This window comes from Chelon labrosus, assembly GCF_963514085.1.
Source record: "Chelon labrosus genome assembly, chromosome: 5".
NCBI classification, from domain to species: domain Eukaryota; kingdom Metazoa; phylum Chordata; class Actinopteri; order Mugiliformes; family Mugilidae; genus Chelon; species Chelon labrosus.
In genome coordinates this window covers 788,947-801,210 of record NC_140341.1, presented here as the reverse complement: position 1 = coordinate 801,210, position 12,264 = coordinate 788,947, and the positions used below count along the sequence as shown (strand labels likewise).

General features: G+C 42.0%; 2 protein-coding genes across 2 annotated transcripts in view; both read right to left on the bottom strand.

Annotated features, from left to right (window-relative positions):
* Positions 1–10,345, bottom strand: part of LOC311488731 (uncharacterized protein) — a gene marked incomplete at its 3' end in the record, with an annotated part of 331,706 nt that extends 321,361 nt beyond the window's left edge. The window contains exon 1 of the mRNA XM_084545582.1: positions 9,678–10,345. Within this exon, the coding sequence (XP_084401708.1) occupies positions 9,678–9,904 (227 nt within the window). The 5' untranslated portion in view covers positions 9,905–10,345. The remainder of the gene's footprint in view (positions 1–9,677) is intronic.
* On the bottom strand, positions 425–9,664 carry LOC311488466 (protein NLRC3-like). The gene is made up of 6 exons (XM_084545191.1): positions 9,143–9,664; positions 6,310–8,107; positions 4,579–4,752; positions 3,226–3,399; positions 2,770–2,943; positions 425–1,427 (listed from the first exon to the last, which is right to left on the bottom strand). The coding sequence occupies exons 1-6, from the start codon at positions 9,477–9,479 to the stop codon at positions 1,415–1,417; spliced, it is 2,670 nt and encodes an 889-aa protein (XP_084401317.1). The 5' UTR covers positions 9,480–9,664; the 3' UTR covers positions 425–1,414.
* Positions 10,346–12,264: the final 1,919 nt, after the last annotated feature.

Below are 12,264 nucleotides of genomic sequence, written 5' to 3'. Positions count from 1 at the left end.
TTGGTGGCTGGTTCAATGAGCCGGATCCCGAATCTTTTTTCCGACGCTACTGCCTAATATAGTGTCGCGCCACATTGGACACATGAAGAAAAAGTAAAACCAGCACCAAACTGGACCTGTTAACACACCTTTGACCTTTTAGTGTCATCTACACACAAATGTGGAAACAGCGCTCCATAAAGCATCAACATCTAAGGCAGAAATAAAGCTGATATTTGCATGTTCTCCTCTAAGATGTCAGATTGATTCCTAGAAATGATCTAAAATACAGAAGAACAAACACGGTGGAGATATCTGAAGTAAACGTGCCTCTTGCTGAGCAGAGTGCTCTGATGATTGTTGAGCATTTATCAGTGTCAAAGGTTTGCAGGTAGTGGGGTAGGACCCAAGTGCAGGACAGAGCAGGCTGAGTCAGGAGTTGGCACAAAATGGATTTAATGAAAACAAGAGAAAACAGAAGGCGCTGCAGAGATGGCAGGTAATCCAAACGTGACCAGACAAAACCACTAGGAGACATGAAGACAGGAGGGTGGACGGAGAACAAAGGGAAAGGCAGGGCTATACATACACACAAGTGGGCAGAGGGGTGACCAGACACAGGTGAGACTAATCAGGGCGGAGCCACAAGGAGAAACCAATGAAAGAACCAAAAAAGGGGAAAACACAGGGAGGAACACTAACCAGGAAACCAAGGAAGAAGTTAACAAAATAAAAGAGGAAACTCAATCCAGAACCATGACAATCAGTCCAGCTCATTCAGTGTTGATGACAGAGAATTTAAAAAGAACAAAGATCCATCAATAGTTAGTTCACTGTAAGTAATAAAAGCAGAATTCCTGTTAAAAATTAGTTCATCTTTCCACCGTTGCCTTCGTGCTGCTCTGGAGGTTTCATGCTCAGGGTTCTCTACAGAGTCTTGAGACAATTGTTAATTGTTATTGATATAAATGTTCAAGAACACCCACACAAAAACTATCAGCCTTCACTTTTTAAAACAGGATGAGATCCAGAGTTAGCTCAGATGTTCTCATGATTCTATTCCAGCATCCAGCATATACACACATCCACTGGAACTGAACAGAAGCTCCAACAGTGTCAGGAAATATCAGAGAAAAGTCAGAAAAGTTTTAGATTCCAATGTTGACTCAGTGGAGTCCATAAAGCAAAGAGCAGAAAACAGAAACACATCTATATGCTGAGTGAGTGAAACTGAACACTGGCTGCATCACTGTGAGTAGAATGTGTGTGTTTTAGCTCATGTTTCTGCTGAACATGTGGTTTATTCTGCAGCATTTATCTGCAGTCAGAGTCTCTCTACACACAAGCTGCTGCTGCTGCTGCTGCTTCAACCTCTCTGGATCATCAGGACACAGCTCATCCTCTCTCAGCTCACACACTGTCCTCTTCACAAAGATCATGACCACCACCTGTCGAGAGAAGAAGAAAGAAGAGAGCAGATAAATGAGTGTTCCCAGAGTCTCCCTTCATCAGCTGTCAGTCAGTGATGCAGCTCATCCAGTATAAAGAGCAGCAGGGACTTCAGTCCTGTTCAGAGCAGCACTGGAGCAAATATATACAAATGTGATGACTGGACCTCAGCAGAGGTTCTGCTCTGTAGAAAGCGCACATGGTTACTAAATGTAATGCTGGTTCTGTGATGTGCAGGCTTCAGTCAGACTGATCTCAGAGCTGTGATCAGTTGTTCATCAGATTTGATGAACTAGTGCAGTGCCCGTCGGAAGTATGTGTTCCTATAGTGGGAGCCTACAGGTGCTGTGTATGAGGATTAGTGGAAATATTAGAGCGGAGAAAACCTATTTTACATTTCTTATCCAAACAACGTCAAACTTAGCAATGCACATCTTCGTGCCCGTAGCGAAACACCTGCCCAGTTTCAAATCAATCAGGCCAACGGTTCGCGAGATATGCGTGCCACAGACAGACAGACACACACACACACACACACACACACACACACACACACACACACACACACACACACACACAGACGCTTCTTGATTTATAGATAGATGGCGGACTACATGCTAGTTTTCCTGCCGGAGAAGATATTGAGCCTATTAGGGTTAACAGGGCAAAATATAATTTCTCCTTGAGTTTGGTTTCTTCTAAAGCCGATTTGTAAACAGTGCTCAAGATTTGTGCGCATGCTCCGCCTCTTCCTCTCTGTTTTTGGTGAATTTCTGAAAGTGGCTGTTTTTGATGCCATGGCAACCGGAGTAGTGGAAATATTAGAGCGGAGAAAACCTATTTTACCGATATATTTTACATTTCTTATCCAAACAACGTCAAACTTAGCAATGCACATCTTCGTGCCCGTAGCGAGACACCTGGCCAGTTTCAAATCAATCGGGCCAACGGTTCGCGAGATATGCGTGCCACAGACAGACAGACAGACAGACACACAGACGCTTCTTGATTTATAGATAGATGACCGCCACTGTCTCTATACATCTTGGAAGGCTGTCAGCTGGAATCCAGCTTTATTTCCTGGACACATCAACACAACAACAACAGTCGTCTTCACATCAACTCAAACACATGATCACAACAAGCTTCTGGCTCATCTGATTGGCTGACTGTTGTCTCTCTCTCTGTCTTTCTGGCCAATCCTGAAGCCTGTCTCCATTCTCCTCTCACAGCTTCACTGAGAAGCTGCAGGTTTACAGGAAACACTGGATCTTTGATACTAACTGTGTTTAGGACAATACTGATGAAAGCAGCATGGACTGACTGGAACCCTGTACTCACTCCAGAGTCTCCAGTTTGAAGTCTGGACTCTTCACAAGATCAAGAAGCTGCTTCACATCTGAATCCTTCAGATTGTTGTCACTCAGGTCCAGATGTTCCAGATGGGAGGGGTTGGACTTCAGAGCTGAGACCAGAGAATCACAGCTGATCTCTGACAAACTGCAGCTCTCCAATCTGAATAAAGAATAAAAGATGTAGATTAAATCATGAATAAGTCATACAGATGTGTTCAGGTTTTAAATGTGCAGCTCAACATTACTGTGTCCTAACAGCCTTTAGGCGTCATTGATTTTAACAACTAACAGTGGACATTTTCTACAGTTTCTGATACAAACACTCGTCTTGAACGAAAGGACATTTACAGATTAATGGAGGAAAGTTCTGGATGAACATGAATTAGATTCAGTTGGTGATTAAACATATCAGATCTACAACAGTAACAGACAGTGAACTCACTTCAGAGTCTCCAGTCTACAGTCTGGACTCTCCAGAAAACCACACAGCTGCTTCACTCCTGAATCCTTCAGGATGTTTCTACTCAGGTTCAGATGTTTCAGATGGGAGGGGTTGGACTTCAGAGCTGAGACCAGAGAATCACAGCTGATCTCTGACAAACTGCAGTCAATCAAACTGAATAAAGAATAAAATATGTAGATTAAATCTACTCAGACATGTCTGAGTGACTTTGTCCTTCTGTTATTGTGGATCTTCATCATGTCTTCTACAGACATCATCACTTACTGACTAAATCCACTAACATGTAACACCAGTTGTAGCATCCCTTCACTGCTTGTCTGTGTATTTTAGAACAGATGTTAAAGTTTCAATGATGACTTTCAGTCTGGTATGATGTTGGTCCCTGATTGTATCTCTGACATGTTAACCCTCCTCCAGTAGAGCTCTGGTACTAATTCCTGGGTGGAGGCTAAAAACCAGAGGAGACTGAGCCTTTGTAGTCAGAGACCCTCGACTCTGGAAATGAGCTCAACCTTTTGTCAGGTTCAAATGAGCAGCAGAAGCAGAAGATCTGGGAGTTTGTGCTGCAGTTCAAACTTTACTGATCAGAGATCTCTTCATACACTCCATGTTTAACCTCTGAGAGATAAAATAGTTGATGATTCTGAAACAGAGTGTGATTTGTTCAGGAACACAAACTCTGTTCTGGCTCTAAATCACAAACACTATGACTGGTCTCACCTGCCTTCTTTCTGCAGTCATTCCAACAGAGTCCTGTCTCTTCTCCAGCTTCTGTTTGAAATCCTCACACTGAGCCTGAATCCTGCTTTGTTGGGATATTTGGGCTTGTGTTAGGCTGCTGTTTAGGACTCTGCTTTAAGTTCCTAACTTCACCTTCATCAAGTTTTCCATCCAGGTCTTTCTCTTCTTTCTATGACCTGTCTCTCTCTCAGACTCTCTGCAGCCTGTTTTTATCTGCTATCATCAGATCTTCAACAGCCATATTCACATCCTCACACACTCTACAGCCTCATCAATACTGACTTCATCTTCACTGACTGATGGAGCACAACATGAACCTGTGGAGGCTCACATCATCTGCCCGTCATGACTCCACTTCTGTCACCTTTAAATGAACCCTGCTCAAGTCTTTCACTTCTATCTGGAGCCACAAAGAAAAACTGTTGTTCAGTCATTTGGAAAAACACATTTGAGAAAAAGAAGAAACTTCTTCAGATTTGTGCTCATGAAAATACTGAACATTTATCAACTAAAGAACATTTGAGACATCAGTCAATGATTTGAATTGAATAAAAAAAGAAAACCTACAACAGCTCCAGTCAGTGAACTGACCTCAGAGTCTCCAGTCTACAGTTTGGACTCTCCAGTCCAGCAGACAGATGCTTCACTCCTGAATCCTCCAGGTTATTATTATTCATGTCCAGCTCTGTCAGATAGGAAGGGTTGGATTTCAGAGCTGAGGCCACAACTTCACAGTGAGTCTCTGAGAGTCTACATCCAGTAAGTCTGTGATTAGAAAACATATCAAATCTGTTATAAAATCAGATCATTTACATTCTAGATCCAGACTGAGTGAGTATGAAACAGAGTGAGATGATCATCTGATGAACATCTGTGGTTCAGCTCATCTCATCTTACTGTGTTTGACATGACACAATGACTCTCTTAGCTGCAGACTTTTAATGAATCTCTGTTCTGCTTTCATCTTGTAGATGAAGGAGGGAAAATGGAGTTACATTTAGGCTTCCATACTGTCCACAGTCTGTCAGTGTGATTTGATCCACACAGTCAGAATGAAGACATCTGGGGCCTCATGTATGAACGTTGCGTGCGTACAAAAACGTTATGTACGTACTCACTCACGTAAAAGTTCAGATGTATCAAGAGTGAAATGTCCGGGAACTTTGAACGTGCACAGTCAATTTAAATATAATTTGCATATTTAAAAAGGGCGTGGACAGGGAGGAGTGGGGTACGCTCGATTGGGATGTACAAAGGAAATGTGCTTCGAAATGCTTCTAAATCTGAGCTTACGTCACGATTAAGAAGGAAATCTACGCAACTCTTGGTACATGAGGCCCCTGGTTGATGAAAACATTTCTTCACTTTGACTCCAGAACATTTAGAATGAGTTGAACTCAGTGAACAGTTCCAGTTGGAGAGATGATCTCTCTTTGCTACCTACTACTGTCAGCTACGACTGTTCACGTCCATACACAGGAAAAATCTGATGACTGCTGCCAAATGCTTCAGAAATGAAACTAAACACTTGACAAGAAGGAATCCACTTTTTATACAAACACAGTGTGTTAACTGAACCCAGGATATCTGATTGATGCTCGAGTGAATATGAAGTTTCTCTTTAAGAGGTGATGCATTACAACTGAATGCTAATATTTGTGTTTTTGTATTATGAGCTTACAGCCTGAAGGAGATCTAAAAGAAAATGAAGACAGATTACAAACAGAACTAAACTGGTTCATCCTACATAGAATATCATGTAGAAAACATCTTGGGACAAATAATGTAAAAATATACCTCTAATAAAGTGACACTTGTAATTTGAGTGTGGAAATTTTGTTCCATGTCATTTCAATAAAAGCACTGAGGCATCCCCCAGCATCCTCCATGGTCACAATGACTTCAGTAATCTTTACAAAATGATACTGATCTGGTTTTAAACCGCTAAACTTACTGAATAAAACAAACTATAAAATGTTGTGTGTCTCAAAAACCTCCAGCACAACCTCCTTCATTAGTTTTATCAGGGTTACATGAAGCCTCCATCACACAAAGGAAGATAAAGAAATGGTTAAAAAGAATATAGAATCTAACAATTATTACAAATACATAATAGATAATAACAAACATCAAAACCAACTAAAAGAATCTACATTTTTATACTCACAGCATTTTAAACAGCTTCACAAATCAACTCAACTGATGTATAATGTTTGAGGTAAAACTAAGAATAATGAGAATAATGTAATCCTGTGTATATGTGAAGAACTAAACTACTAATCTCCACTGATTGATTCTGTTAATGATCACATCAGGACTCACCGAGCCTTTCTGCAGTTCCTCACAGCTGGAATCAGTCTCCGTCGTCCCTCCTTTGTTGTTCTGTACTGATTCAGGTCCAACTCATCCAGAACCTCCTCTGACATCTGCAGCATGTAGGCCAGAGCTGAGCAGTGGATCTCAGAGAGTTTCTCCTTTGATCTGTTCTCTGACCTCAGGAACTCTTGGATCTCCTGATGAACTGAGAGGTCGTTCATCTCCATCAGACAGTGGAAGATGTTGATGCTTCTGTCAGGAGAGATTTTATCAGTGTTCATCTCCTTCAGGTTGTTGATGGCTCTTTGGATGATTTCTGGACTGTTCTCTGTCTGACCCAGCAGACCTCCTAAGAGTCTCTGGTTGGACTCCAGAGAGACGCCATGAAGGAAGCGAACAAACAGGTCCAGGTGACCATTTTTACTGTGCAGGGATTTCTCCATGGCTCCATACAGGAAGTCATCCAGAAACTTAGTGGACACCCGGTGCTCTTTCCCCAGGAAGTCCTCCAGCACCTCTGTCTTCTTGTTGGTGTAACAGTGGAACATGTAGACTGCAGCCAGAAACTCCTGAACGCTCAGATGAACAAAGCAGTAGACTGATTTCTGGAAGATCACACTCTCTCTTCTGAAGATCTCTGTACAAACTCCTGAGTACACTGAGGCCTCTGTCACATCAAGACCACAGCGCTCCAGGTCTTCTTGGTAGAACATGATGTTTCCTTTCTCCAGGTGTTCAAACGCCAGCCTCCCCAGCTTCAGAAGAACTTCCCTGTCAGGCTTCATCAGCTTCTGTGGACTCATCTCACGTCCCTCATGGTACTTGTTCGTCTTCCTCTTTGTCTGAACCATCACAAAGTGTGAGTACATGTCAGTCAGGGTCTTGGGCAGCTCTCCTCTCTGCTCTGTAGTCAACATGTGCTCCAGAACTGTAGCAGTGATCCAGCAGAAGACTGGGACTCCACACAGGATGTGGAGGCTCCTGGATGTCTTGATGTGGGAGATGATTCTGCTGGACAGCTCTTCATCACTGAACCTCCTCCTGAAGTACTCCTCCTTCTGGGCGTCAGTGAAGCCTCGTAGTTCTGTTACCCTGTCAACACATGTAGGAGGGATCTGATTGGCTGCTGCAAGTCGGGAAGTGATCCAGACCAGAGCCGAGGGAAGCAGTTTCCCCTTGATGAGGTTTGTCAGCAGCACGTTGACTGATGCCTTCTGTGTGACATCAGACACAACCTCACTGTTGTTGAAGTCCAATGAAAGTCTGCTTTCATCCAGGCCGTCAAAGATGAACAAAAGTTTACAGACAGCCAGCTCCTCTGCTGTGACCTTCTGTAATGTTGGATGGAAAACATGGAGCAGCCTGAGAAGACTGTACTGCTCATCTTTGATCAAGTTCAGCTCCCTGAACGAAAGCACAATCACCACACTGACATCTTGGTTTTCCAAACCCTCTGCCCAGTCCAGAGTGAACTTCTGCACTGAGAAGGTTTTTCCAACACCAGCGACGCCGTAGGTCAGAACCACTCTGATGTGTCTCTGTTGGTCAGGTAAGGCTTTAAAGATGTGGTGGCACTTGATTGGAGTGTCATGGAGGGCCTTCATCTTGGAAGCTGTCTCAAGCTGCTTCACCTCATGTTGGGTATTAACCTCTTCACTCTGTCCCTCTGTGATGTAGAGCTCAGTGTAGATCCTGTTGAGGAGGGTTCCACTTCCTGTTACATCACTTCCTTCAGTCACATGTTCATATCTCCTCCTCAGACTGATCTTATGTTCATCTAAAACATCCTGCAGATCAACATCTGCTGGAAAGAAGAACAAATGTGAGACAGAAAGAAAACACTCATCCCTGTTTGAAGTCACAAAGAACAGAAAACTGACTTTTAAATGTGTTGTAAAGAGTTTTTTCTTCTCACAATGAAATATTTTTGGAGGAAACATTAGAAATGCTCTTTTTTCTTGTGCTAGTGTTTGATTGACAGCAGAGGCAGCAGGTTGAGCTTCAGCAGCTTGTCTGCAGCTCTTCATCTAACAGCTCACTGTTGTTGTTCCTTCCTTGTTGTAATATTTAAGACTGAGCTACCAATAAAATGATGCACAATATGTTCATCTCTTGGTTTTAATAGCACCACCAACCAAACACTGATAATCAGATGACAAATACACTGCATTTCCTCTGGCTCTTTCACAATAAAAGCCTCCCACTGGCTGGTCTCAGCAGGAGTTTCATTTGCTTCAGCAGTAATTAACAAAGCTCAGTTATGAGGAAAGAAATCAGTGAAGAGTAAAATAAAGCTGATATGTGACGTGCAGGAAAACAAAAGAGAATTAATGAAACTAGAGGAATCTAAACTAATTAAATATTCTATCAATATATGTGAAGTTTTGAAGCTGTTCAAAGTGCTGCTACTCATCAGCTGCTTCACTATCTACTGCTACAAACTGATGTTAGCAGAGCAGTTTTCCTCAGTGGATGTTTGTTTGGTTCTTGTTCAACAAGTGGATCTGCAGGACAAGATGTGTGTAGGTTAGAGAAGAAGGAGACGTTAGCAGGAAAGCTAATGTGGGCTGTTGTTCAGAGTCTCTCTCTTGTTGTGTCTCAGGCTGCTGTCTGGCTGTTAGTCAGTGTGACTGTCTGTAATACACAGCATTCACTCCTCTCTGTCCTGCTGTTATTACTCTGGAGCAGAAACAATGCAGTGACATTTCACTGGGAGTTCATTTACAATGATATTTAGAATGATCTTAAATCCACATGCTGTAGAACACAACAATGTGTCTGGATTAAATCAACAGGTTTCCAGAAAAGAGTCCATCAGCAGACAGATGTACAGTCTTACTTTGTACAGTGCTGCTCTGACTGGCTGTCTGCAGTCCAGGTCTTCTTCTGGATCTTGGTCCACACTGGGGACAGGAGGAGTCTCCTGATGAAGCAGACTGGTCCCAGTATGAGGTGATGCACTGTCTGCAGAACCAGTGTCCACAGCTGCTAGAGACTGGATCCTTCAGGACGTCCTGACACAAAGCACAGCAGGACAGCTGCTCCTCCACAGAAACAGGACTCCTCTTCCTCTCTCTGTCAACACATTTCTTCATCATTAAAATCATTTGCAGATTGAAAATCTTCCCAGACTTCAACATGAGGACAAATATATCTGAATATTGATGAGTGGACATTCTGAAATGGAGGTTCTCAGGTGTTTTACTACAGAAATACCATCAGTACTTCCTGGTTCTAAAACCCAGACTAGGATCTTACCTACCTGCACTAAAACATCTGCATCATGACTAGAAATCTTTCAGCAGAACATTTCTGCTTCATCCTAAAATCATCATCTTCCATCAGGTCAGTTTACAGTAGAAACAGTCTCTTACTTTGTGTCTGAGGGTCCAGGTTCTTCACTGAAGGCTGGAGGATTATCTCTGGACCAGTCACTCTTCATAGACAGACAGCTGGATACTGTAGACTCTGCTCTGTCCTCCTCTTCCTCCATCTTCTGGACTTCAGTCAGTCTGAGAGGTAAACCAGTAACACTCAGTGAGTTTACATCAACTTCAGTTACAGTCAGTCTTCTCCAGTCAGCTGATTTCTGCTCAAACATATTTTCATTGGAGACATTTTACTGAAACACAACAATGATTCAGACAGTTCAGGAGTCCTGGCTGCTGTCTCTGGATTTATTTTAGTTTAACACTAACACTGTCAATGCAGCTCAGTCTGATCCATAATATTTAATGAGCTGGCTACATGTGTTGTAATGTCAGCTACCACAGCTAAGAGCTAACATTATAGTGAGCTACATTCTCCAAGAAACAATGAAAGTGACTGACTGTAAAGGACAGAGTTTCTCTCCAAGCAACAAAGTAGCATCAGTTTTAAAATCCCTCACCAGACATCCTCCATGTTCTCTGCTGTGAGGCTTCTTGTTGCTGTTTGACAGTCTGACCACAACCACACTCATCACTCACCCTGAATCTACAGTTCACTGAAGGACAAGAAAGCTTTGGACCAATGTTCATGTTTAGTGTCACTCATCTTGATTCATTCACTTTATTATATCCTCAGTGAAATTACTTCCATCCACACAAACTAGATTTTATGGTTTTATGAAGGGAGCGACTGAGAGAGAGAGAGAGCAGTGGTGGTTGAGAGACCTAAAGAGTGAATGAAAATCTCTCTCTCTGAGCTGTTACTGATTGACAGAGACACACACACCGACCAAAGGTTGAAGTTCAGAAACAATAAGGAAATAGAGTCAGAGTCTCTGCAGATAAACACTCTGTAATCATCACAACTGATCAATGATTCATTTGATACCAGTCTCTACTTTTGTTCTTTTCTTTTTACAACTTTAAAGAAGTCAGAATCTTGCACCACTGGATGAGACCTGGTTGGACTCTAAATATAAAACCGTCTTCATTACAATGACAAACACTACAACATCAAACTCACTCTCTCCTGACCTGTTGTGTAGAAACAATCAAACTGCATATATAGATGTAGTGTGTCAGAAACAGAAAGAGAAGACGACTAAGAACAGTTTATGATCTTGGTTCATGTCTTACAAAGAGAGAGAGGAGAGGTCATGTGATAGAACTACTGTACAGCACTTGAACACAGACTTTTCTCTGTCCTTGACTTCTCATCACCTGCAAACACTCAGTTATCTTCACATCTCTGTCAGAAATAAAAAGTCCAAATGTTGTTTTAGATCATTTTACATTAACTGGATGAGCTCAGTATTATTAACCTGATGTGACAGAAGAAACAGGAAGCTGCAGGTCCTCAACACTAAACACTGTTCCAGCCGTTTGTAGCAGTTCTCTTACTTTGTGTCTGAAGGTCCAGATTCATCCCTGAAGTCTGGATCATGAAGTCTGGACTCTTCATGAACAGACATCTGGATCCTGGAGACTTTCCTCTGTCCTTCTTGTCCTCCTCTAATGAAGTCAGTCTGAGAGATAAACCAGTGACACTGACTTTGAGCTCAGAGCAAAAGAATCAAGACCAACAAGTTTTTCAAGAGTCACACCCAGAAAACACCAAGAAAACACCACACACACTTTTCATTCAGTCTTTGAACCGTCAGAAGTTCATTGTGAATCTTCTTCCCTCCACAGTCCATAAAGAGAAAACTGACTCAAATGATAATAATGTTGTGTTAACACTCACCCTGTCTCGTCGTTCAACCTTCTTCTGTCCACTCAAAATAAACTCTGAGCTGATTTCAGAGTTCTCTTCCTGTTCTCATCAAACTTGATCACCTGCTCAGGTGAGCTCCTCCCCTCTCCAGTTTATCTGTGAGGATCAGACTCACTACATGATGTGTTTATGAGCACCACTCTCAGCTTGAACTATAGACTCTAAGACTCAGGAGGATCCTGTTTGTGACGACAAGTTTGTCGTGGAAAAATTCAACAAGTGAGGGTTGTTGAGAAGTTAGAAATGATTTAGACTCAGTGATCACTGTTGTTGCCTATAAATGTTAAGCGGTGGAAGGAGACACAGAGTAAAACCTGAGAGCATGTCACCCTGACCGTGTTGTGACATGTTTTATAGTCCATGCTGGTACACATGGAGCAGGTGGAAAAGTACTTTCATCTACTTACATCTTAGTTTCACACAAAAAGGTGAGATGGTTAGAAAAAGCATCAGTGTGGTGTCACGCTTAAAATAAAGCAAATGTCATAATCAAAATCAGAATCAGAAAAGACTTTATTGCCAAGCATGTTTGTACATACAAGGAATTTGCTTTGGTGTTGTCGCACTCATTACGCATAAAATAAAATAAAATATAGAAACTTGGCTCTCAAATATACAAAAAATATATCGTTAAAGTTAAACTTATCATGTACTTATAGTGAACATGTTATGAACTTATTTTGGTTCTGAACTCATGAGGGCTAAAAGGTCACATAAACAAATCCAGACAGCATCTATGAGAGAAGTAAAAATAAAAAT

Excerpts from the sequence above, each read along its gene's own strand:
- LOC311488466 (XM_084545191.1), bottom strand. The coding sequence starts at position 9,479 with ATGTCCACTCATCAATATTCAGATATATTTGTCCTCATGTTGAAGTCT. Across the intron at positions 8,108-9,142 it reads TCAGAGCAGCACTGTACAAA|CAGATGTTGATCTGCAGGAT; the intron begins GTAAGACTGTAC and ends TCTTCTTTCCAG. Across the intron at positions 2,944-3,225 it reads TGTAGACTGGAGACTCTGAA|ATTGGAGAGCTGCAGTTTGT; the intron begins GTGAGTTCACTG and ends TTCTTTATTCAG.